Source organism: Ctenopharyngodon idella, chromosome 18 (assembly GCF_019924925.1).
Source record: "Ctenopharyngodon idella isolate HZGC_01 chromosome 18, HZGC01, whole genome shotgun sequence".
Taxonomy (NCBI): Eukaryota; Metazoa; Chordata; class Actinopteri; order Cypriniformes; family Xenocyprididae; genus Ctenopharyngodon; species Ctenopharyngodon idella.
Genome location: NC_067237.1, coordinates 26,936,071 through 26,960,209, shown reverse-complemented (window position 1 = coordinate 26,960,209; position 24,139 = coordinate 26,936,071). Strand labels below are relative to the sequence as shown.

Here is a 24,139-nt window from a genome sequence, read left to right as displayed (position 1 = left end):
TTCATTACTGCTGTGACTCTGCAAGTGTGTGTGCTTGTGCATGACAAGTCTGGTTATAGTAGCAAGATTTAGAATGACTAGTGATGTCTGAATTCATATGATATTAAGGACAGGGCATTGAAAAACAGCATGGGATGTGACACAATGGCCAAAGACAAAGTAATGATGTGTGTGATCATAGCGGTGGTGTTCTAAAGATGATTAAATAGGATGAAATTAACTTAAATTAGCAATATAACACACACACACACACACATACAGATGTGGACAAAATTGTTGGTACCCTTGATAAATATGATCAAAGATGACTGTAAAAATAAATCTGCATTGTTTATCCTTTTTATCTTTAATTCATAAAATTTGCAAAAATCTAACCTTTCATTGAAGGAAAAGAATTGAAAGTGGGGGGAAAATCACATTATGAAATAAATGTTTTTCTCCAATACACATTGGCCACAATTATTGGCACCCCTAGAATTTTTTATGTAAAATATCTCTGAAGTATATTCCCATTCACATTTACATTTTTTTAGCACACCAGGGTGATCATGAGCATGAAATTGTCCAGCCATGACTTCCTCCTGTTCCACAGGAGTACAAGTATGTGTAAACACAAAGGCCAAATTCCCTAAATCATTCATCACAATGAGTAAAACCAAAGAATATAGTTCTGATGTGCAGCAAGAGATTGTTGAGCTTCACAAAATAGAAAGTGGCTGTAAGAAAATATCTAAAGCATTGAAAATCCCCATTTTCACTATCAGGGCAATAATTAAGAAGTTCCAATCAACTAAAGATGTTACAAATCTGCCTGGAAGAGTATGTGTGTCTAAATCGTCCTAATGCGCGGTGAGGAGGAAAGTTTGAGTGGACAAAGACTCTCCAAAGATCACAGCTGGAGAATTGCAGAGATTAGTTGAGTCTTGAGTCTCAGAAAGCCTAAAAAAAAATGATCAAACAGCACCTACATCCCCACAAGCTGTTTGGGAGGGTTTCTAGAAAAATCCTCTGCTCTCATCCAGAAACAATCTCCAGCATATTCAGCTGTCAGACATGACTGGAACTTCAAACAGGACCGGCTTCTATGGTCAGATGAAACTAAAAAAAGAACTTTTTGGCAGCAAACCCACCAGATGGGTTTGGTGCACACATGGATAAAAAGTACCCCATGCCCACGGTTAAATATACTGCTGGATCTTTAATGTTGTGGGCCTATTTTTCTGCTGGAGGTCCTGGACATCTTGTTCAGATACATGGCATCATGGATTCTATCAAATACCAACAGATAAAAAAATAAAATCCTGACCACTTCTGCTAGAAATCCAATAATGGGCCGTGGTTGGATCTTCCATCGGGACAATGATCCAAAACAAACATCAAAACCAACACAAAAATGTGTCACTGAGCACAAAATGAAGCTTCTGCCTTGGCCATCCCAGTCCCCTGACCTGAACCCTAAAGAAAATGAGTGGACTGAACTGAAGAGAAGAAGCACCAACATGAGGCTGGGAATCTGAAGGATCTGGAGAGATTCTGTATGAAGGAATGGTTTCTGATCTCTTGTCAGGTGTTCTCCAAACTCATCAGGCATTATAGGTGAAGACTCAGAGCTGTTATTTTGGCAAAAGGAGATTGCAAAAAGTATTGAATAAAAGGGTGCCAATAATTGTGGCCAACATGTTTTGGAGAAAAACATTTATTTCATAATGTGATTTTCCCCCCACTTTCAATTCTTTTCCCTCAATTTTATGAATTAAAGATCAAAAGGATAAACAATGCAGATTTATTTTTACAGTCATCTTTGATCATATTTATCAAAGATACCAACAATTTTGTCCACGTCTGTATATATATATATATATATATATATATATATATCTTCTCAAGCGACAATACTATAGAAATTAAACTTGTATATATTTTAGAGTAGTCAATGTGCTGCTTGTGTAGGAGTACAGATTTACTGTCTTCTGAAAATAACTTAATATACAGCCATTATTGTCTAAATAGCTGGCAACAAAAGTGAGTCACCCTAAGTGATAACAGCAAAAAAAAAAAAAAACAGACGCACGAGTGCTGCCAGCATTGCTTTAGAGGTATCAGAAGCAGAAAGTCAGCTTGTCAGTGCTCAGACCATAAGCCGCACACTGCAGCAATTTGGTTTGCATGGCTGTCGTCCCAGAAAGAAGCCTCTTCTGAAGCTGGCTCACAAGAAAGCCCGCAAACAGTTTGCTGAAGACAACCTGTCCAAGACCATGAATTACTGGAACCATGTCCTGTGGTCTGATGAGACTAAGATAAACTTGTTTGGTGTCCAGCATGTGTGGCGACGCCCTGGTGAGGAGGACCAAGAAAATTGTGTCTTGCCTACAGTCAAGCATGGTGGTGGTAGCATTATAGTCTGGGGCTGCATGAGTGCTGCTGGGACTGGGGAACTGCTCTTCATTGAGGGAAACATGGATTCCAACATTTACTGTGACATTCTAAAGCAGAACATGATGCCATCCCTTCAGAAACTGGGCTGAACGGAAGTTTTCCAACATGATAACAACCCCAAACACACCGCCAAGATAACAACTGCCTTGCTGAGGAAGCTGAAGGTGATGGAGTGGCCAAGTATGTCTCCAGACCTGAACCCTATTGAGCACCTGTGGGGCATCCTCAAGCGGAAGGTGGAGAAGCGCCATGTGTCTAACATCCAGCAGCTCCACAATGTCATTATGGAGGAGTGGAAGAGGATCACAGCAACAACCTGTGCAGCTCTGGTGAATTCCATGCCCAGGAAGATCAAGGCAGCGCTAGATAACAGTGCTGCTCACACAAAATATTGACACTTTGGACACAGTTTTGACGTATTCACTTAGGGTGTACTCACTTTTGTTGCAAGTTATTTTGAAAATAATGGCTGTATGTTGAGTTATTTTTAGAGGACAGTAAATCTGTACTACAATACAAGCAGCACATTGACTCTAAAATATATACAATTTTCATTTCTATAGTATTGTCGCTTGAGAAGATATACTAAAATGGTTGCTGAAATGTGAGGGGTGTACTCACTTTTGTGAGATACTGAATATATATGTGTGTGTGTGTGTGTAATAAAGTAATTTATAATTAAAAAATAAATAATAAATTAAATTTTATATATATACACACACACACACACACACACACATACACACACAAAATCTTTTCAAAACACATTTCAAGACAGTTTGGTGGACCCTACATACACAGGGATTCCTTAAGACTGACTAGTTATTCGGACAACACACTCATTAGTCAATTCTGAAAATATGTTTAGCTCATGCCTAGACACAACCCATACAAAAACCTGGAAAAATTAGATAGAGATAAACATTAGAAAGAATAGATAAACATTTATTTCACTAAAAAAATGATGCAGCGACTTCTGGGAACTCTTGACTTATGACTCAACGAATGACTGAATCGGATCATTGAAATGAACTGTCTAAACGAACTCAATTGCTAAATGAATCAGCCTTCCCAATGCCAAGAATAACTGTGAGCATAAATAGGTAGAGTAGTGGACAGCCAACTAAAAAACACTTCTTCACGTATCCAATTCTGATCTTTCAAAGTTGGCTTGTATCCGGCTACAGTCATTTAAATCAGAGACGAGATAAGCAGCTCAGACTCACAGGAGCCACTTACTTATTAGCAATGTCACTGACACATCAGCAGACATGGCGGACATAAAATCAAACAAAACAAAATGACGACATGACCTACAGTTGAACCTTAGCGCAGAAAGTTAGTTCAAAACATTTCTGGGGATATTTCAGGAGGATATCCCAGAATACATTTTATTACATTTAAATCATTACACAGCGTTTCCTTTCTCTCTCTCACCTTCTGTCTTTGCTGGATGGTGCTCATGGTGTCTGGCTGGAATTCCAGTTTGTCAGTACGGCAGAGTTTCCAGTACAGGATAGTTATTATAATGACGACCACCACCACGGGGACAACCACCCCTACGATTATCCACGTGTTGGTCTTCTCTGTGTCTGAGGGAGGTGAGGCCTGTTTCTCCACAGCTGAACATACACAGGGGTAAACAAGAATGTCAGTGACTAAGGTATGTATTGTAATTTATTCCTGTGATGCAAAGATGAATTTTCAGCATCATTACTCCAGTCTTCAGTGTCACATGATCCTTCAGAAATCATTCTAATATGCTGATATGGTGCTCAAGAAACATTTATTATCATCAAAGTTGAAAATGGCTATCATAACCATGATACATTTTTTTTCAGGGTCCTTTGATGAATAGAAAGGTTAAAAGAACAGCATTCATTTGAAATTGAAACCTTGTGTAACACTGTAATCAATTTAATGTGTCCTTCCTGAATAAAAGTATTAACTTCTTTAAAATAAAAAATAAATTACTGTCTTCTTATGAAAAAATATTACAGTAACAAACGTGCAGACTACATTCACAGCAATCTGCTTCATCAGAATTGGCGTAAACTGTCCTCTACAGTACTTTTTCTCTTTTAGGTCAACTACTATCATGGTGGTATGGAAGCCCGTTTCCGCCACTAAATGAAAAAATAAAAACAGTAATTGCGACTTTTTATTTCAGAATTCTGACTTTTTATCTCGCAATTGCTACTTTATATCTCACAATTCTGACTTTTTTCCTCACAATTCTGACTTTTTATCTCACAATTGCGAGTCACAATTCTGAGATATAAACTCGCAATTACATGATATAAAGTCACAATTCTGAGATATAAACTCGCAATTGCGTGATATAAAGTCAGAATTGCAAGATATAGCTTCACACAATTGTGAGTTTATATCTCACAATTTTGAGAAAAAAAGTCATAATTGCGAGAAAAAAAGTCATAATTGTGACTTTATATCACGCAATTGACAGTTTATATCTCGCAATTCTGACTTTATAAGTTGCAATTGTGAGAAAAAAAGTCAGAATTTTGAGATAAAAAGTCGCAATTATCGTTTTTATTTTTTTATTTAGTCGCAGAAATGGGCTTCCATATGGTGGCGCAACAGTCTGAAGAGAAACTTCTTAGTTAAACTGTTGACATGTGTATAACAAGGTATCTGAATAGTATCGGAAACACGATTCCCCCTTAAGTAGGGATGCACCAATACTACAATTCTGGCCGATATACTGTAGATAAGCCAATAAACTTTTTATGTTGTGGCTGATAACCAATAAATGGCTAATACTAAAATTTTACACACTTCTAGCTAAATAAATTAAAAATAATACATTAAAAACTAAAATCAATAATTTTACATGCTTCAAGTGAATTTGGGAATTATAAAATTATAAAAAGTACAGTATAATAATTGATGTATATTTTGAGATTTGCTAAAGATTACATTTAACAGGTGTTACTAAATTATTTGTGTATTTAAAGGGTTAGTTCAATCAAAAATGAAAAATGTGTCATTATTTACTCACCCTCATGTCGTTCCAAACCTGTAAGACTTTGGTTTATTTTCGGAACACAAAAGAATATATTTTTAATGAAATCTGAGAGATTTCTGTCCCTCTATTGACAGTCTACACAACTACCACTTTGATGCTTCAAAAAGTTCATAAAGAGATTGTAAAAGTAATCCATATGAATCCAGAGATTTATTCAAAATTTTCAGGAAGAGATTCGATCACTTTATATAATAAACAGATTGAATTTAGACTTTTATTTACATCTAAACATTGATCAGCAAACATAAACAGAAATTAACTGTACTTGCTATGACGAGCAAGAACAAACCTCATTTCAGATTTCATCAAAAATATCTTAATTTGTGTTCAGAAGATGAACAAAAGTCTTATGGTTTTGAAACAACATGAGGGTGAGTAAATGATGATTTTTTATTTTTGGGTGAACAAATCCTTTAAATGAATGTTAGATGATGGCAAAGATCATCTAAATGTAAAAGCAATTAAATAACCAAAATATCAAACATCAGTTCGAGAGATGATTTGCATTAAAATCAGCCATATATTAAATGGATATATAAAATTTCATACATTTTATGGTACTGGATCCATTAAACAGCAAACATCCATAGTTTAAGTTGGTTCTGTTTTTGAATTCACTGTAATTGGAGGCCCATTAAGATTTATGCTAAAATTCAAAAGTCTAAGATGTTACACAACAGGAAGCTACTAAATTTAGTCTAATGAATCTAGTGTTTATGCTGTGGGTGATGCAGTTGTAAGCCTGCCACATATAAATGTTACATAAAAAGGCAGAGCTCTCTTGAGATGTCACGCTATTTGAACTCTCGTCTTTGACTTTAGAGCAGTAGAAATAAAGAATGTTACCACAAAAACCAGCTATGTTACCATCAATCAAAATCATTTAAATGACCACTTCATCATTGTCTTTTACCATTATTGTCTTTTGGTTTATTGCAAATACTATGTTATATAATTTCTCTCCCACTGATTTTTTTCTACTGAAAGAATTCTGAAAGAAGTCTGAATGCTCACGCTGTGCTAATATTCCCTGGATGCGGTATCCCATGATGATCGCTGCATGCTGTACGTCAAGACTGTTGAGCATGTTTGCTGTGGTTGCGGCGGGAAGTCTCTGTCCGTTTGCTCCTTCCACAAAGTAGATAATTTCTAGAGGGTTGTCAGGGCCCACAAGACGAGTGGTCTGTACAATCTGAACAAAGTTAGGAAATTAATTTCATTCACTGTCATGTCTTCAGACCAAAAATATTCACACAGATGCAAAATTCTTGTCATTCAGCTTCTGAAACAATTCAATCCAAACATTTGACTAGCTTTAAAAACAACAACATATTGCAAAACATACTCAAGACTCTTTGTGTAGGAGTTTATAGAGAACATTGTGTTAATTTTACATTTTGATTAGATAGATAGATAGATAGATTGATAGATAGATCTCAAAGTCCAATTTGAAAGAATCATTCAGTCTTATTTTGTGAATGGAATCATTTAAAGGGATAGTTCACCCAAAAATGAAAATTATCCCATGATTTACTCACCCTCAAGCCATCCTAGATGTATATGACTATCTTCTTTCAGACGAACACAATCTGAGATATCTATTTAAAAATATCCTGGCTCTTCCAAGCTTTATAATGGCAGTGAATGGCGCTTGAGATTTTGAAGCCCCAAAAAAATATCCATATTTAAAACTTTTTAAACTATAATTACTAGCTTCCAGCAGATGGCCGTTCGTATTGATTTGTGGCGGAAGAGTGAACTATGACCCAACGCATGACGCAATGACGAACGTGGAAGCACAGAGGATAGAGCAAAACAAAACACCGGTCACGAATTAGAAGTCTAAAACGAGAAGTTCTAAAGAGAAATGTTGGAGGATTTTGATATAAGAGAAGAGGAGCTTGAGATTGTTGAACAGCCCTATTTGTTTAAACCACGAGAGGCGTCTAAGCTTACGATACTCCTACATCCTACTTCATACATTATGACAGGTGTCACTCTTGTGGTGTAAGTCGACTTGCGCAGTATGCATACGGTCGTCCGCTGGAAGCTAGTTATTTTAGTTTATAAAGTTTAAATATGGAAATTTTTCTTAAAAAACTCATCACTTCGCTTCAGAAGGCCTTTATTAAAGGAACACTCCACTTTTTTTGAAAATGGGCTCATTTTCCAACTCCCCCAGAGTTAAACAGTTGAGTTTTACCGTTTTCGAATCCATTCAGCCGATCTCCGGGTCTGGCGGTACCACTTTTAGCATAGCTTAGCATAGTTCATTGAATCTGATTAGACTGTTAGCATCTCGCTCAAAAATGACCAAAGAGTTTCGATATTTTTCCTATTTAAAACTTGACTCTTCTGTAGTTACATCGTGTACTAAGACCGACGGAAAATGAAAAGTTACGATTTTCTAGGCTGATATGGCTAGGAACTATACTCTCATTCCAGCGTAATAATCAAGGAACTTTGCTGCCTTACCATGGAACTTTGCTGCCGTACCATGGGTGCAGCAGGCTCAATGATATTACGCAGCGTCTCTCACAAATGTCTCCATGGTTGCAAGGCACGCTCCCTGTGCAAGCAGCGGGTCACAGGCGCTGCGTAATATCACTGCGCCTGCTGCACCCATGGTACGGCAGCAAAGTTCCTTGGATGGCTAGAACTTCAGCTAAAATTAAAATGAAACTGAAAATAAAAAAATTAAAGCTAATCTAAAATATTAATCAATACTATAAATAATACTAAAATACCACTAGCATAGACCAACTTTATATTACTTTTATGGTGCCATTTTGAAGCTTAACAGCCCCAATTTGCATTCGCTTACATTTAATTAAAAATAATGCCTGGGCTTTTCTTCTGAACTTCACCTTTTAAGTTCCATAGAAGAAAGTAAGTCATACAGCTTTGAACTGACAGAATTGCTCTTTTTGGGTACATTTTTCCTTTAACTCAGAAATTTAATAATATATAAGCAAATGCAAATTGTTCCTCACATACAAACATAAGAATCAGAACTCTGAATATGCTACAATTATCTTCTTAAAATTTAAATGTCTTTTCGACAAAAACCCAACAAGGCTTTCAGAGAGACTGAGGGTCTAAAAGATGAGTCTAATATGTTTCTAGTCTCCATGGTTATTGGGGTGGAAAGAGAGAGTGGCAATGTGTGTGCTTCACCTGAGCTCGACCTACATTAAGAGCCCTGAGTAGTGAACTCTCACTGGCCAGGGATGTTAAAAGCTCATTTTGAAAGTGTTGCTCCCTCAGGGTGCATTATCAGAAAGAGCACAGAGGATGACCACACAATGTCATAATAACATCCAAGCTTTGCAGATTGTCATCAACCTACATTCACTTTAAGAGTGCTTGCAAGATAATCCAAAATTCGTCACCTCTCTAAAATTAGAAATGACATCACTGTCTGAGCATCATTAACACAGCTCCATTCCTTCTTAGCTAATTAGCGGTCATTAATGGACTATGACTTGTCATTATCAACAAGTCATTTGGAAACCATAAGGTCTAGTCTGCAAACGGGTCTCTATGAAACAAAAAAAATCTTCTCTATGTAGGCAGAACAAGCAATTAATGCTTTAAGAATCACTCTAGCTGTCTGCAAGCTGTGTTCAATAATTTATCTGAGACTGCAGCTGGAGTAAGACGCGCCGACAGCCGACGGGGTGAAATGGTTGTTTTTTGAGTGGCTCTGCAGGCCAAGGATGAATAGGAGAGTGTTGCCATGGATACCCCTTGTCCCTGAATGATGATGCGCGGAGGGAGAGCAGGTGTGGGGATGTGCCACAAAGACAGAGATTGATTAAGAATCCAGAGAGGCATTAGACATGCACACAGGAAGAGCTCTATAAATGAATCCAATGAGCTCATGCATGGAAAGCATGAATAGAATAAGGCCACATAACACAGATGATTTACAAACCTGCACACTGTTGTTTCCCACACTTGTTGCTCTCTTAAAGCGACGCCCTGTGCCCAATGCATCGCCCAGCAACAGAGCCAGTCTCCTCTCAATCGTAGCCTGGAAGATCTTGTCACTCGCGCGGTGGTCCAACACTCCCAACAACACTGAACACACACAAACAATATGTAATGTCATTATGGCACTACAATTGCTCATTTCTGTCTTAAAAATAGACTGGTTATTTGATAGTATAGTAACATTACACAACTGTTCAAAAGTTGGGGTTGGTTTATTTTCAAAAACAACTCTTAATGATTTCAAAAACAACCCTTATTTGATCAAAAAATACAGTAAAACAATAATATTGTGAAATAGTATTTAAATTTGTATTGCAATTGTTTTCTATTTTAATATGTTGTAAAATGTAATTTATTCCTGTGATGCAAAACTGAATTTTCAGCATTATTACTCCAGTCTTCAGTGTCACATGATCCTTCAGAAATCATTCTAATATGTCGTTTTGGTGCTCAAAAAAACATTTCTTATTATTATCATTGATGAAAAAAAGTTGTGCTGATCAAACACAACTAATAAAAAAAGGTTCAAACATTCACTGATGCTCCAGAAGGAAACACAATGCATTAAGAGCCGGGGGGTGGCTCTTTTGAATGGGGTAATTTTAATAAATTCAGCTATTTTTTGTCTTATGGATTACATGTAAACATCTTTTATGTAAAATATCTTACTCAGGACAGTACTAAATGAAAAATAACATGCATTTTGTATGATCTCTCTTATTTTGTTAAAAATTTTCACATTTTCACAAATTCTGCAAGTGGTTCACATACTTTTTCTTGCAACTGTATATGTCGCAATGAGCAAATTAAAAAAAAAACCTTCAAAATGATGTATAATTTGTTGGACTCTGACAAAAAATGACTGAGCTATATCTGTTTGAAGTTGATAGAGTCAGCATAGTGAATTTTGAGAAAAATCTAATTAAAGTTTTTTGAAGGTTCCAAAACAAAATAACCTAGCAACCATACCTTAAAATCCCTGGTAATACCACCAAATTTGGCACAAACCAAGTTAAAACCCATATTTAAAGGAAAAATATATATATTCAGCTTTTTTTTTTCATGATTCCACAATTGTTTGATTAACATTAATGAAACTGACTTGCTATGAATATTCACAAAGTTAGAATGCTGCGCTTTACAACAACACCAAACTTGTGCTGAGAGGAAGCGCCAGTGGTCGAGAAGCGAGCTGAGAAAAAATGCGTTTTTTAATGGACAAAGGAAAGGTACTCCTCTCAGAAAACATACAAATAAAGATACTTTTAGATGTTTAACTACTAGTTGGAGCATTGGGATCGCTAGACGAGGGCTTAATGAACTCATTTTTGTGAAAAGCTCAATTTCGACCAAAATTTACATTTTCACTTGTTTTGCCTGTAGCTTGAAATTAGCCTGTGCATTCTGATTCATTTTGCCAGCACTGATCTCTCACACACACACACACACACACACACACACACTGAACGGTAGTGTATTTTGGAAAACCAGTGTGTTAAGCTTAACATCAGCAGGCCAGTACCTGTTCTAACCCATGAAGAACGCAGCAGTTGGGTTGTGTTCAGCTCAGGGTAGTGGAAAGCTAATGGTGAAGAGAAGAAAAAAAAACATCAAATATGAACAAATAAAATTCCATAAATCCATAAAATTCACACCTCATTGAAGCTGCTTTCTAGCTGGTTGAAGTTGGTCAATATGTTTTATAGGCTGAAATACCAGTAGACAGGGCCACGCTGATAGAGCACTTTTGCTAAACTGGTGGGTGCCCACTGTCTAACCAACTACAGTGTTATAAAACCCAGCATGACCACCTTAATCATGACATTTATGTTATATATAAGTTGTTTTGTGAGTGTATTTATGTAATCGAACAGTAATGAGTGTGTTTACTTACGTTCTGCAATCTGGCGTACAGGGAAGCCCAGGTAGTAGCTGTACTCAACCATGTTAAGTTGTCGAAGCAGAGCGCTCACCTCTGTCCCTGGCACATACCCACGGATATCACGCACCGCAAAGGTGATCTCCACTGGAACCTTCTGCTGTTGTGCCGCCATGCCCACAGGACTCAGTGTGATGTTTAAAATCTACAAAAAAAATTCAGTATCTAAGATAAAATTATCTGAAACTAAAGCAATTAGACATTCGAATGACTCATTCTCCAGAAAGAGATTTTAAAAATTACTGTGCAAAAAAACATCCAGAAGACATATTTCTGTGCAATTTTAAAGACCAAAAGTATCCAGGTTTTCATCAATCAAGCATCCAATGTAAAATGTGAGCTACTAAAAAAAAAAATATATATATATTATATAAATAATATATATAAATTATATTATTATTTTAAATTACCTATAAATAATTTATGAAATACATAATTAAAATAAATATATAAAACAATTAAATAATTTAGTTACTAAAATAGTAGATATAAAACATTTTATACATGAAAGCTCACAAGTCTCTTCAATCACAGTCACTGATCTATTTAAAAGGCTCATACAATTTCTGAACGTTACTGAGTGAAATGAATAAGAGCCATTAGTTTTGTTGCCTTGACAACGTATGAATTGAGCATGCTCTTTCCTTATCCAATCAGAGCAAACAGTTGGAGATGATGTCATCCCACTGCACTGAAGGCAATCAAGCCTTGAATTCACATCACATAAGTTAAAAGCATGCTCCTTTTTGCCAACATCAAAAATTTGCTTGTTCCAGAATAAAAATAGCAATCTCTACTCTAAAATTTGGCTACATTGCATTAGCATCATACACAACTGCTATATAAAGAAGTAATTTAAGAAAATCAGAATGAAATAGAATTAAGAGGATTTGAAGGGGTTCAGTGTCAGGATATTGGTGTTTTAAACTCAGTTAAGCTCTTAATACTGTTAACTGGGTAAAGCAGTCAACTTACATTTACGGTGAAGTTTGTGGACTCCTGTGAGCGTCGGCGGACTTCAGCTAAGGCTGTGATCAGACCCTTCTCTGTCTGCTCACTGAAGGTACACATACGCACATCTATGTGGCTGGGTACAAACTGAAGTACTGCAAAACACAAAAAAACTTTAGTGAAAATGTTTGGTAAAATTCATGACATCTTGACATGCAACAAAATATAAATGGCCAGAGATGGAGTGTATGTAGTTTGCACTGCAGTGTACCTGTGTGTACATGGTACTGCAGGCCTGGTACAGGACTGATCGGTGACACGCTCATAAAGGAGCTGGTGGTCCGAGCAGAGATTCTCAAGGCATTGATGACTGATATGGCAGTGTAAACCACTGTACCAGACACAGCACGAAACACAAAATCTGGTGGAGCTTTTACTACCTATAACACATGAAGAGATTATTATGAATATTAAATGTCAAGGATATGTACATATCAATTTCACATCCTTTTTAAGCACAGCCAAAAGTCTAGGCTGATTTTGCATTGTTTGAATGCAGGGAGTTTCAAAGAACCAGTTTGTTCCCATTGAGCAAAATTAGGTGTTGTCTGTTCACGAGGACCCAAGAGATAAAACAGGAAGGGAAGATTTTATCTATATGCTCCACTGGATTACAAAACATATTTAAAGTTTCTGTGATTCAAACCAAGAGTAAGCAGGTTAAACAATCCCTATTATTCTACATTTTTAAAAGAAACAAAGGCTTAAACAAATGAAGCCTAAATTATAATCAGCTTCCTCAGTCTGAATAATAGAAGCTACTTTTCTTGATCATTTCAATAGGGATTTCTTGAGAAATTGCTGGTGAAAAACACCTAAATTTCATACTTATGTTTCATCCTGCGTGTTCAACAGAAAAAAAAAACACTTCCATGGAAATTGGCACAACATTTTTTTCCTGGTAACATTTTTACATCTTTCCATTGAAAAAAATAATACATTTTTAAAAGCACAAATATTCGACACTCATAATTAATGAAAATTGCATCTATAATTAAGGTATTTGCTGTTACTGCTTGAAATCAAAAAGACAAGCAAAAAAAAGAGACCTATAGACCTATTGATCACATGTCCACAGTACCTGTAGCTCCACTGAGCGGTTGTACTCTGCTTTGAGAATCTCTCTGACTTTGGCTTTAGCATATCCAACAGTGGACCCCGGAGGAAACCCTACAACAGAGCAAATATCATGCTTCATGCTATTCTTGGAGCCTTAAATATAAAAAGAAAATTAAAATAAAATAAAAGTAAGCTTGCATAGTTGCAAATCCAGTTATTGGTTAAGGTGCATCAGTGCTTTACGGATTGATCCTCAAAAATTTCTGGTGTAAAAATGTGTATACTGTAGAGCAAATTCATCAATATGTCTTACCAACTCTGATCAAGTAGGTGTCAGGTTTAGTGATGTTGCAGAGATACTTCCGGGCAGTGGTTGTTGGAGGGGTTGTATTTAGGGTTGTACCTGATGTGTCTTTCACAGTAGTCACCATTGTGTTGTTGGAGCTTGTGATAGTAAAAGATGTGACAGCGGTGTCATAAGGTAATTCCGGAGAGGACGTGGTTGTAAGGCTACTGATAGGTGTGGTGTTATCGCTATCAGTAACCATGGTGTCAGATGGTGTTCCAGACACAAATCCTTCGTCAGCCATCTCGGTTGAAGGAGGGGAGGAGGTGACGTTGAAGGTTGAGCCAGTTGATAATTCAGAAACACTGATAGAGGTGGTTACTAAAACAGTGGGAAGTACACTACTAGGAAAGAGGGTCTCTGTTGGGAGTGAGGTGATAATCCATTGGCTGTCATTAACAGAAGACATGCCATCTGGTTCTTTAGTCACTGGAGGTGGGTTAGTCACCAGTAAGGAAGTGTTGTATGCTATAAAAGGTGTGGTAGCCCAATCAGTGGTTGAGTTTATATCTTCTAATGAAGTTGAAGGGTCTATTGAGGGTGTCAGTGTGAATGACGGCTCCAAATATGGCACTGTAGTATCCGGTAAAACTTCAGAGGGATCCAGGATAGTGGTGTTAAAAGGCTCAAATCCAGAGATATCCGTTGACGATTCCTCAGTCCAGGAACTGTTACCTGCAGGCTGTAGATCTTCATCAAACAAAGCTGTTAGCATGTAACTTGGGTCAATGGTGTAGGTTCTAGTGCTCACAATATTTGTGGTGCCCACCGGAACGAAAGAAAAAACACTAGAGGGCGTCTGATTGGCAGTGTGCTCTGGCAAGCTACCATTGTCCTTGGTCAACTGGATAGTGTAGTATTCTAAACTGTTCATGTCTGGTAAAAGAACATCAGTGGGTTGTACGGTAACAGCGCCTGCCCAGTCAGATGCCAACTCTGAGCTCTCGTTGACAGACTGGTTCTGGTTTAAGACATCTGAAGTTGTCGGGACAATAGGTAGAGAATGGACTCTGGTTGGTTGGATGGTTAAAAGAGATGAAGAAATGGTGTGGCCAAGGTCCGATGTCAAAACACTGGTAAAAACTGGAGGCCTTGACATGGTAAAGGGCACAACGTTTGTAAAACTCTGAAAGGTTGTTATGTGTTTGGTTAAGTCAGTGTTGGCTCCATCAGATGTTGAATTGCTATGAAAACTGGAACTTTCAACAAGTTTGCTGGAGAAAGAACTAGTAACACTGGTAGAGGAGGGATACAATTGTTTGCTGGAAAATGACATCACCACTCTTGTGGGGAACGTAGTGTCATAGGTCTCAGAGTTTGAGTCCTCAAAGTCATACACATCAGATGGGAGATTGCTAACCAGCGAGTAGTCGTTACCTTCAGATCCCATGAAGGACATTGTTTCTAGGTAATCTCCAGAACCATAGTCCACATCCATGGTGTTGGTTGGGAAAAAGTCTTCGGGTGGACCCATAGTTTGCTCGACAGATGCTGAAGTCATTGTATATATGAAAACCACATTACTTGGCTCTAACTGCTGATAGCCTGGTTGGATGTTTGGGTCATGGCTGGCTTGTAACTGAAGGTCTTGGATTCTGCTGGATGGTTCCAACTGATCTCCAAAAGGAACATTAGTGTCACTGGCTCCCACTGTCCCATACTGTGTTTGAGGGGAAGGAATGGGATATTCATCAGGAATTTTCAAAGAAGAATTTTGTCCAACTGAAGGCAAGCTAGAAGGCACAGATGAATCTGTAGCCTGTGAGATTTGGGGAGCTGGGCTGACACCAGACCAAGATAAGGGCACATTATGGAATGTAGGCACTGGAGAATTTAGTTGTCGAGGCTGTCTGGAGGAACCTCTGTGGGTAGATCCAACTGCCTCTCCAGACTTTAAGGAACGTAAAGGAGGTGTGGCAAGAGGCTCTGGGATTGTGGCAGAGTTCAGGGAGTAAGTGAATACTGATCCAGTGTTGAAATTGTGATTGTAATTCTCTGTGGCTTTGGATGAATCTGAACTAGGTGAAAGAGAAAATCCAGACAAGGCCGTGGATGCATTATGCAGCATTTCCATCGAAGACTCATTTGGCATGTTTGGAGCCTCCAAAGGCCAGACTAAGGGAGACACAAAGACAATAAAATCCAATAAATGAAATTATCTGATGCAAACTATAGAAATATCAACAAAACTATATGGAAGACAGTTAATTGCACAAACCAATGCAGATATCTGCCTTATCAATGCAATTTAACATACGTATCTGTAATAGTTGTAAAAGGCTTTGTGAACAAAACTGTTCAAAAATAGAATTGGCCCTAAATAAGGTTATACACTTACATATACTTACACATTATAAGATTTAGCCTGTGATGTTAATATGCTTACATTATTATTATTTTTGACAATGGACCTCATTCATGAAACGACCAGTAACCATAGGCGGTTATTATGCTAATTGTGAATGAGTGTGCACGCGTGCTCTATTTACAAATGACTGAAATTCATTAACATACACACGTTTAACTATCAAATTTGAGGTTTACAAAGAAGTTTTTGGGAAGGTCTGTTTTATGAGCAAATTACTCTGAATTTACTCATATATTTATGAAAGTTTCATGAATGAGGCCCAACGTCAGTGCAAAATCTTTAGGAAAACTGTGGGGGAAAAAAAAATCATTATTTAGTTGTATAAAACCATATCTGCACACTGCTGTAACAAACTACTACTAACTCTGTGTCTAAGCCTTAAACATATCTCTATTCAACATCTAATATTATTAAGAGTTAGTCAACCTTTGAATCAATAAGGTTAAGTAATTGATTTTGATTTTAACATTTTAACAATACTGATTTTGAACATGGACACTTGATAAAATGCAACACTGACCTAGAACGTAGAAAAGTAGAATAAAATCTACACCACAGGTTTACTTACAATGGTTTTTATGAAAACGGATTAATTGACTTGACTGCTATTTATTGATGTGGCTTGTTTACTAGACATGAATCAGACTACAACCCAATGCAGTGTGAGATTACTGGATATTATTTCACAGAGTTACATCAAAAAGTTTGAGTGAGGACTTGCATCATGCCATTGTGGCCAGATGCTTCAAGGCTTTTTCTCCTGCCTAAGTCACATTGTCGTGATTACCAAAGTCACAATCTCACACATGTGCGGGTGGTTTGGAATGTGCCAAGGCCACGAAACAGGAGAGTATTTAAATAATTAAGCGTGCCACTTTCAAGAAGGATTCCTGAAAGCAGTATCGGCCTCTCTGGTTTATATTCCACTACACGTTTTATAAACTTTCCATTTGCATTGCTTTTTACGGTGGGTGCTGAGGTTGGGCATAAAAGCTGGCAGTGTTTGGCCTGATATTCAGAAGCAGCTGCACAGTAATGAAATGACCCATTCTGAGACCACGGATAGAAGGCAAAGGTGAGGAGCTTCTTAATGAAGCATGAACAAAATAGTCTTAAGCCCTATACGGATGTGACAAGTTTTCCCATAGGAGGTTAGGTAAATTCATTTTGACCTGTGTCGAATAATAATAAAACTAAATTTTCATTGTGCTACCTGGTGCACTTATTATTTCACAGTATTGTGAGGTAAATATTGCAATACTTGATCACAAATGTCATGCTACATTTCACACATGTAGTGTGGCATTATGTCAATGCACACTTGATTTTTCCAAAATAAAACAATTTCTAACAAAAATAATGTAATACCATGACCTAAATTTCAATATAATATCACAATAGGACGATTTGCAAAGTGGAACTGATCAATGTGAAACTACGGTCAATGCATATCCTATGATGATTTACAAATTACCTCAAACCAATTTTACATTCATGCTACGTGTTTTGCTATTTATATTCAAATGCTAATGCAGGCACAGCCAGTCATCTGCAACAAATCATATACAATGCAACTCAAGGTTCAAAAGACATCATAATGAAACTCATAATAACATGAATATGAGTCATAAAAAAAATAGTAAACGCTCAACAACGTCTTGGATTCAAAGCATAAGCCAGACGGATTTGTGATTCAGCAATAACTAACATCACTCAGCCTTCTGAAGAATCCCCCCTGACACATGGGCTTCATACAGATGACTTGTTAACCCACAATTCTAAAAAAAAAAAAAAAAAAAGAAAAGAAAAGAAAAAGGACATGGATATAATATAGAGCATAGTTTCATATAAAACTCTGGCTCTGTTATCAAAAACAAAACAAAAAAACAGAAATATCCATAACATCAGCCAAGTCCACTGACCACTTTAAAGATGATGAAAAGCAAGAGAAAAAAAATCTGACAACAATGAAGCAGCAAATAAGAAACAGCTTTTTGGAATTAATTATGTAATTTACTGTTAATCAAATATAAATCACACAACAGCAATATGCAAAAGAAACATCTTATGCTACATTAATCAGGTCAGTATGCTCTGAGTTTGGGCTTCTTGAGAGTAAATAGTACTTTGATAGTATATGAGGCCGCGTTACTCACTGCCTGGGCCAAGTGTTTGAAGCCCCTATAAAGCAGGCGGCTGTGTAAAACAGATGATCAACTAAATAACGGAGAAAGAGAGCCTGAAGCAGAAGAACGAGAAACAGTTGTTAGAGCTTAATGGCAGCAAGAAAAAAAGTCTCAAAGACACCATCACTCAATATTGTTACTATTAGCTAAATTAAAACTATTAATCTTATGCCTAATATGATGAAAACGGCTTAATGTTTCTTGTATGAATTATATTACATACATGCATCATGTAAATTATATAGCCAACTTTATTAATTACCAAATATTAAATGTTTACTTTAGCTACTTACATCTTATCTTACACTTTTATGAACTGAAGCGTTGTGCTGGAATTCGCGCTCAGCAACTTCTGTGAACATAAAGCCCGCCTACTTTGATTTGATTGGTCATGTCAAACATTTTGACATTGACGAGCGCTATCTGACCACTGATGCAGCTCAGATGAGAAGTTTGGTTATCGGCGTTGTTCAATATCCTTGCAGCACCAAAGTAGAGTTAATATTAGGCAATTATTTCACAACCTTTTCTATATACTCTAAAAAAAAAAAAAGAGGTCCGGACCCCGGGGACCTCAATGGTGGGTATGGCCCTGATTGGAAATGATATACAATAAATATATTTTGTTCACAAATTATATTTACATTGATTTTTATTTGTTTTCTTCATGGCAATATATGTTTCATATTTCATGTTAAGTTTGTATGCAAGCGTCTGCATAATAGCTAATTTTAGTACCTTAAAATTCAGACATTTTAAAATAAAGTTCATACATTTAAAAATATTAAATTAAAAGCTTAAAAAGGGAAAATTCCTCACACTTTTATTTAAAAAAAGTTTAAAAGGAATAGTCGCAAACTATAGTCACTAGCTTAAAAGACAAGCAATTTATCTACATTTTTGAAAAGCCATACAAAAAGCTTTATAATCCTCATACCTTTAGCTTACTTTTTAATGCATTATGATTTGGGACACTTTAATTCTCATCTTGCATACTATTTAGTATATAGTATGCAGATTGAAACACAGTATACAGTATCTCACAATGTAAAGCTTGGTGTACAGCTTTAAAGAAACTACAAGTTTATTATTAAAGCAAAATTATGGCATTTCATCTGCATGATTGATGAAGCTCTAAAACTCACAGGAATTATCAATATCCACAGTTTGATGAACGAGTCTCTTTGAGAGGGAAGGCGACAGTCATTAATTAGTCTATTTACTGTGGCAATAAGTGGTTTAAATGACACACGGGTGAATACTAATGTGTTTAACTATCTCAACCAAACATCAATTGCTGATCCACCATTTCTCAGGTCACTGAGCAAGACTAAAGTTAACGAACAGGACAGAAGAGGCACAGATTACTGCCTGATCTCTGACCTCATTGGATGAACGTTCTGACATTTAGATTTCTTTTCGGAGACCCCTTTTCCCTCAGGAGCAATTCAATAAAACATTAAAGCCACAACCACCTATGTTTTTCTGTGCTAGGCCAATCAAAATGGGCTGTTGACCCAGTTTTGAAAACACTACAACTGCAAGTCATGTAACACATCCATGACTGATAAGCAAAGCAGAGGACTCTTGTCCTTTAGCACAAGTCTTTATTTTCAACAAGAAAATGACTCCAGTTAAGTCAATCAAAGACCTGCAGAAAGCAGAACAGTCCAATCTGTATGCTACTATTATTTCTGTCATGACAACTCTCTGAGTGTTTGGCATGGTAATGGATAAGACAATGTTGATGTTTGTTCTTGGCAGAATAGATCGGCTACACTGCTGCTGCTGCAGAGCAAGTACGGGACTTGATACTGCCAATACATACACGACACACTACTGTGAGCGAGAAAGACATGCTGCTGTTGTACAATATAGCGTACATGAATTACCCATAGCAAATCTATACAGGTGGAGCTGGGGAAGGTGGAGGGTTTCTAAAAATGTAAGCAAATATAATAGGTGGGCTAAACAGTTTGTCAGTAAAAAAAAAAAATCATATACAGTTTAAATCCCTATGTATATGAACATTAGTCTGACCCTTGATAACATAAGTGAAATAGAATCAAAAAGACAATTATTAAAGAAAATCTCAATGACTATAAGACATTTTAAAACAATTTTTATTCTGGAATGTCCTAGCATCACATTCTTGGTGTTAAGCCAATAAATATTGCTATTTATAATTAAGTATGGTTACATGACGCATATAAATAAAAACAATTTAATATAATGCCTTGAGTGTGGAAAACATGCTGGGATTAATATAAACTATATTTTATACTGTATAAATACTGTATTTTACTTTCTGTATTAAATATTTGCATGAATCTACTTGATCTACTAGCTGTTCTATTTGGCCAATAGCTGAATCTATTTGACAGACAATAGCTCAGCAACCAAACAGCTATTATAGCTGTTTGGTTTAAAAGAATAATTAAATATAGAGATATACAGAATATCATCAAAAAAAGATGATTCAAAATATTTTAGCTACCTTGCCAATCCCTAACTCTACCTTTCTTCTCTTTAGTATGCTGTCTGATAAATTCCACAAATATTTCTTTCAAAGTTTAATCTTTTAAACCAGAATTTTAACAATATATTCTTGAGGAATTGTTGGTGAGCCAGACCAAGCGAAATTATGTAAAATGGCACCAAAAGAAACTCTGACAACATTCAAGACAATTAAGTAATTAATGATGGAGTGACTTAATAATCTTGATCGACGGACAAGTTCAATAATTAATTGTAAGAGAGCCACCTTCAGCATAAATGAGCAGTGTTTATCATGAGTAATGGCAGGGAGCCTCTCGCCTGACAGACGGACAGCAGGGGAAATACCGTGACTCCACACAACAGTGCAGCAATGACTCCTCTGCCACCTGGTACAGAAATGTAACCGTGTAACGCATGGACAGTCTGGCAATTGTTAGAGCTATCACTTTCACAGACAGCGAGATCTACCTAAGAGATACGTGTAAGATGCTAATGTAAATGTCAATGTCACATGTGCGACAAACGTGCAGTATTTAAAAGTGATTCATAAAATATTTGTTACCAGTTCCATTTAAACCTGTGGTCATCAACAACATAAAATAAAACACAACATGTGCAACATATTCCATAAATAAAATCTAGATTAATCCTAATAAATTACTAAAGAGCAACAGTAATTTTCTCGTTCTCCTCCTCCTATACCATTAAATAGGGCACTATTTGAGGGGACAGCCATTTGTAGTGGTGTCCCAAACCATAGTGGACGATATCGAGTGCCCTCATTCAATCCCACAATGCACCGCAATAACGAGTGTACAACTGATGTACGCTCAATGGCTAGATAATGCCCATAATGCACTGTGAGAGTCGTGTGCCGAATGAATCCCGTGTCTCGCCAGAAGATGGCACCCGCAGCTGAATCATTCATTCATCCATTTTCCAAACTGCGCTGGTCCAATGCGGCTGCAGCGTAATACCATACAGGTATAAATTTAATTATTAAAATTTTAAGTGATTATAAAATTTTAAGTGATTATTAAATTGTTTAATTAAGGTTAATATGTAGGTTCCACGACAGAGTTCAATATAGATATTTTCATCTTACTACTGGAGCTGCCAGTTTCAAATATAGTGGGGTAAAGTAGGGAATAGTTAATGAGGGTATAGGGGGCGATTTCGAACACAGCATTTGTCTTTTGTCATCTGATTAACATTAATGACACAGACGGCAACAAGTAAATTAGGCTTCTGTCACTTTAAGACCTAAAGCATGGATCTAATATACTGAAACGCATGCGATTTATTTCCCAACTGTGTGTGATTACTTAAGACATAAACGACTATGTTTAACAAATACTCACCAAGCCTTGTATTAACATATTTCTGTGCGTATTCGATCGTTTAGGCAAGAACCTGAAAGTATGCTTTGCTTGTCCGTGTTCCACTTCGTCCCGGAGCATATGTACAGAAAGCTGCTTGGGGAACAGTATCTCTTTCGTGGCTTAATGCAGTTTTAACTCTTTTTATTACCGAGCACACATCCTGGTAAGCAGTATGCTTACTAAAACCAGCCAAAAAAAGTTTATTAGACCTTAAAAAATTAAGTAGAACACAATGATGTAATTAATTAAAAAGATTAGAGTCACATTTACCAAAGCAAATATTCCTAAAATTGCTGTTGGCATGACTTGATGTTAAAACTGTTGGAAAACACTGAAAAGGAGTTTAAAAGCAGGCTGTTTTTGTCAAAGACAAAAGGACAGCGAGAAGAAAGAACTACAGGGACAGTGAAGTAATTATCATCACAAAAGGAAACAGTAAGCTACTCTATTTCGAGCTCTTCATGGCCACACCAATAATAAAATAACGGTTATGACCTACTGAAGACTTCCTCTACAAACAACAAATGAAGTGTGTTGCATGATGCTTTCAAAATAAAACACAAAAGGGATCTAAAATTAAACGAAACTGCAGCAGAAACAGGATTATAGTCGATGTCAGTATGTCTTTCCGTCTGTCTCTCTATCTATGTCTTTGTGAACAGGATGACGTCTTAGGCTGAAACCGCAAGGAGGCTGAAAATGAGATCAAACCCATATAAATGATTCAGTTTAGCACACCCAAATGTAATTTGCTCCTCCCTAAACTCCTGTCCAGTGGTAAGTGGGAGAAATAACCCAATAAACCCATCCCGAACAGAGCCAAAACAATCTGATCGTCTGCCTAACAATCACTGACTCCTAGAGAATGATTTTTCGCCAACAAAGTATATTAAACAATGAGCCAGACAGTATGATATACATACACAGTTTGACATATTAGCATTGAGTATTTGACAATAAGAGATTGTATTAGATTCATTTGACAGCATTTATTATTGAGGCTTACAAATAACAGACTTAGATCATTTCAGAAAAATGAGCCAACTGTTTGAGCCAACTTACAAAAAAGTACTGTAAAAAAGTGTTGGTACCTTGGTACAGTGGTGCCTTGTCCATCACATGGACATACCATGGTACTCTGGCACATAACTTGCTATATAAGGCCTATATACACCACCGTTCAAAAGTTTGGATCCAGTATGATTTTTTTTTTTGAAAGAAATGAATACTTTTATCCAGCAAGGATGCAATAAACTGATCAAACGTGACAGTAAAGAAGTTTACATTACGGCACGCACGCGTACTTGGCATCATGGTTCATCTCATATCTGACAACGCATACGCACCTATATGGTTTATTATAAATAAATAAAACAGACAGACAGAGTTAGGCTAATGTATGTTTCTGTCGATGGATAAATAAATAAATAATAGTTTAAATAGTTTAAACACAGTACACAGAAACCATAGTATCATGGTAACTTTTGGTGTTTGTGTAAACCAGTAGATGACTGTATCTTAGTGATTTGGTGCTGAGAAATTAACTACATTTAACAAATTAAACTGAGCAAGACGTCCTACCTGCAACTTTCAGGGTTAGACTACTATGCAATCTAATTTGAAGGACGCAGCTGTGAAACACACAACAAGTAAGACTATAGCCAAGATCTACTGCTGAAAACACTGAGCCACCAATTACAACCCCCTAATGATGTCATTTCCTTCCATTTGCCAGGCTCATTCTAGCGAAAGTCTCATTTGATGGTTGTTGCTATTCCAGAAAAAAGATGGTAAAAAGAGGGAAAAAAGCAAATGAAAGGTCTTTGGTATTAATTCAAACCCCTTTGCCCACACATGTTTCTGTTTTA

General features: G+C 36.7%; 1 protein-coding gene across 3 annotated transcripts in view; it reads right to left on the bottom strand.

Annotated features, from left to right (window-relative positions):
• Nucleotides 1-24,139, bottom strand: part of si:ch211-1e14.1 (UPF0606 protein KIAA1549) — a 61,047-nt gene that overhangs the window by 19,348 nt on the left and 17,560 nt on the right. For all 3 annotated transcript variants that reach the window (XM_051869749.1, XM_051869752.1, XM_051869750.1), the window contains exons 3-11: nt 13,804-15,951; nt 13,513-13,601; nt 12,643-12,811; nt 12,396-12,526; nt 11,376-11,565; nt 11,004-11,063; nt 9,423-9,568; nt 6,500-6,677; nt 3,874-4,058 (exon numbers count right to left, since the gene is read on the bottom strand). In XM_051869749.1, coding sequence (XP_051725709.1) covers nt 3,874-4,058; nt 6,500-6,677; nt 9,423-9,568; nt 11,004-11,063; nt 11,376-11,565; nt 12,396-12,526; nt 12,643-12,811; nt 13,513-13,601; nt 13,804-15,951 — 3,296 coding nt within the window. The remainder of the gene's footprint in view (nt 1-3,873; nt 4,059-6,499; nt 6,678-9,422; nt 9,569-11,003; nt 11,064-11,375; nt 11,566-12,395; nt 12,527-12,642; nt 12,812-13,512; nt 13,602-13,803; nt 15,952-24,139) is intronic.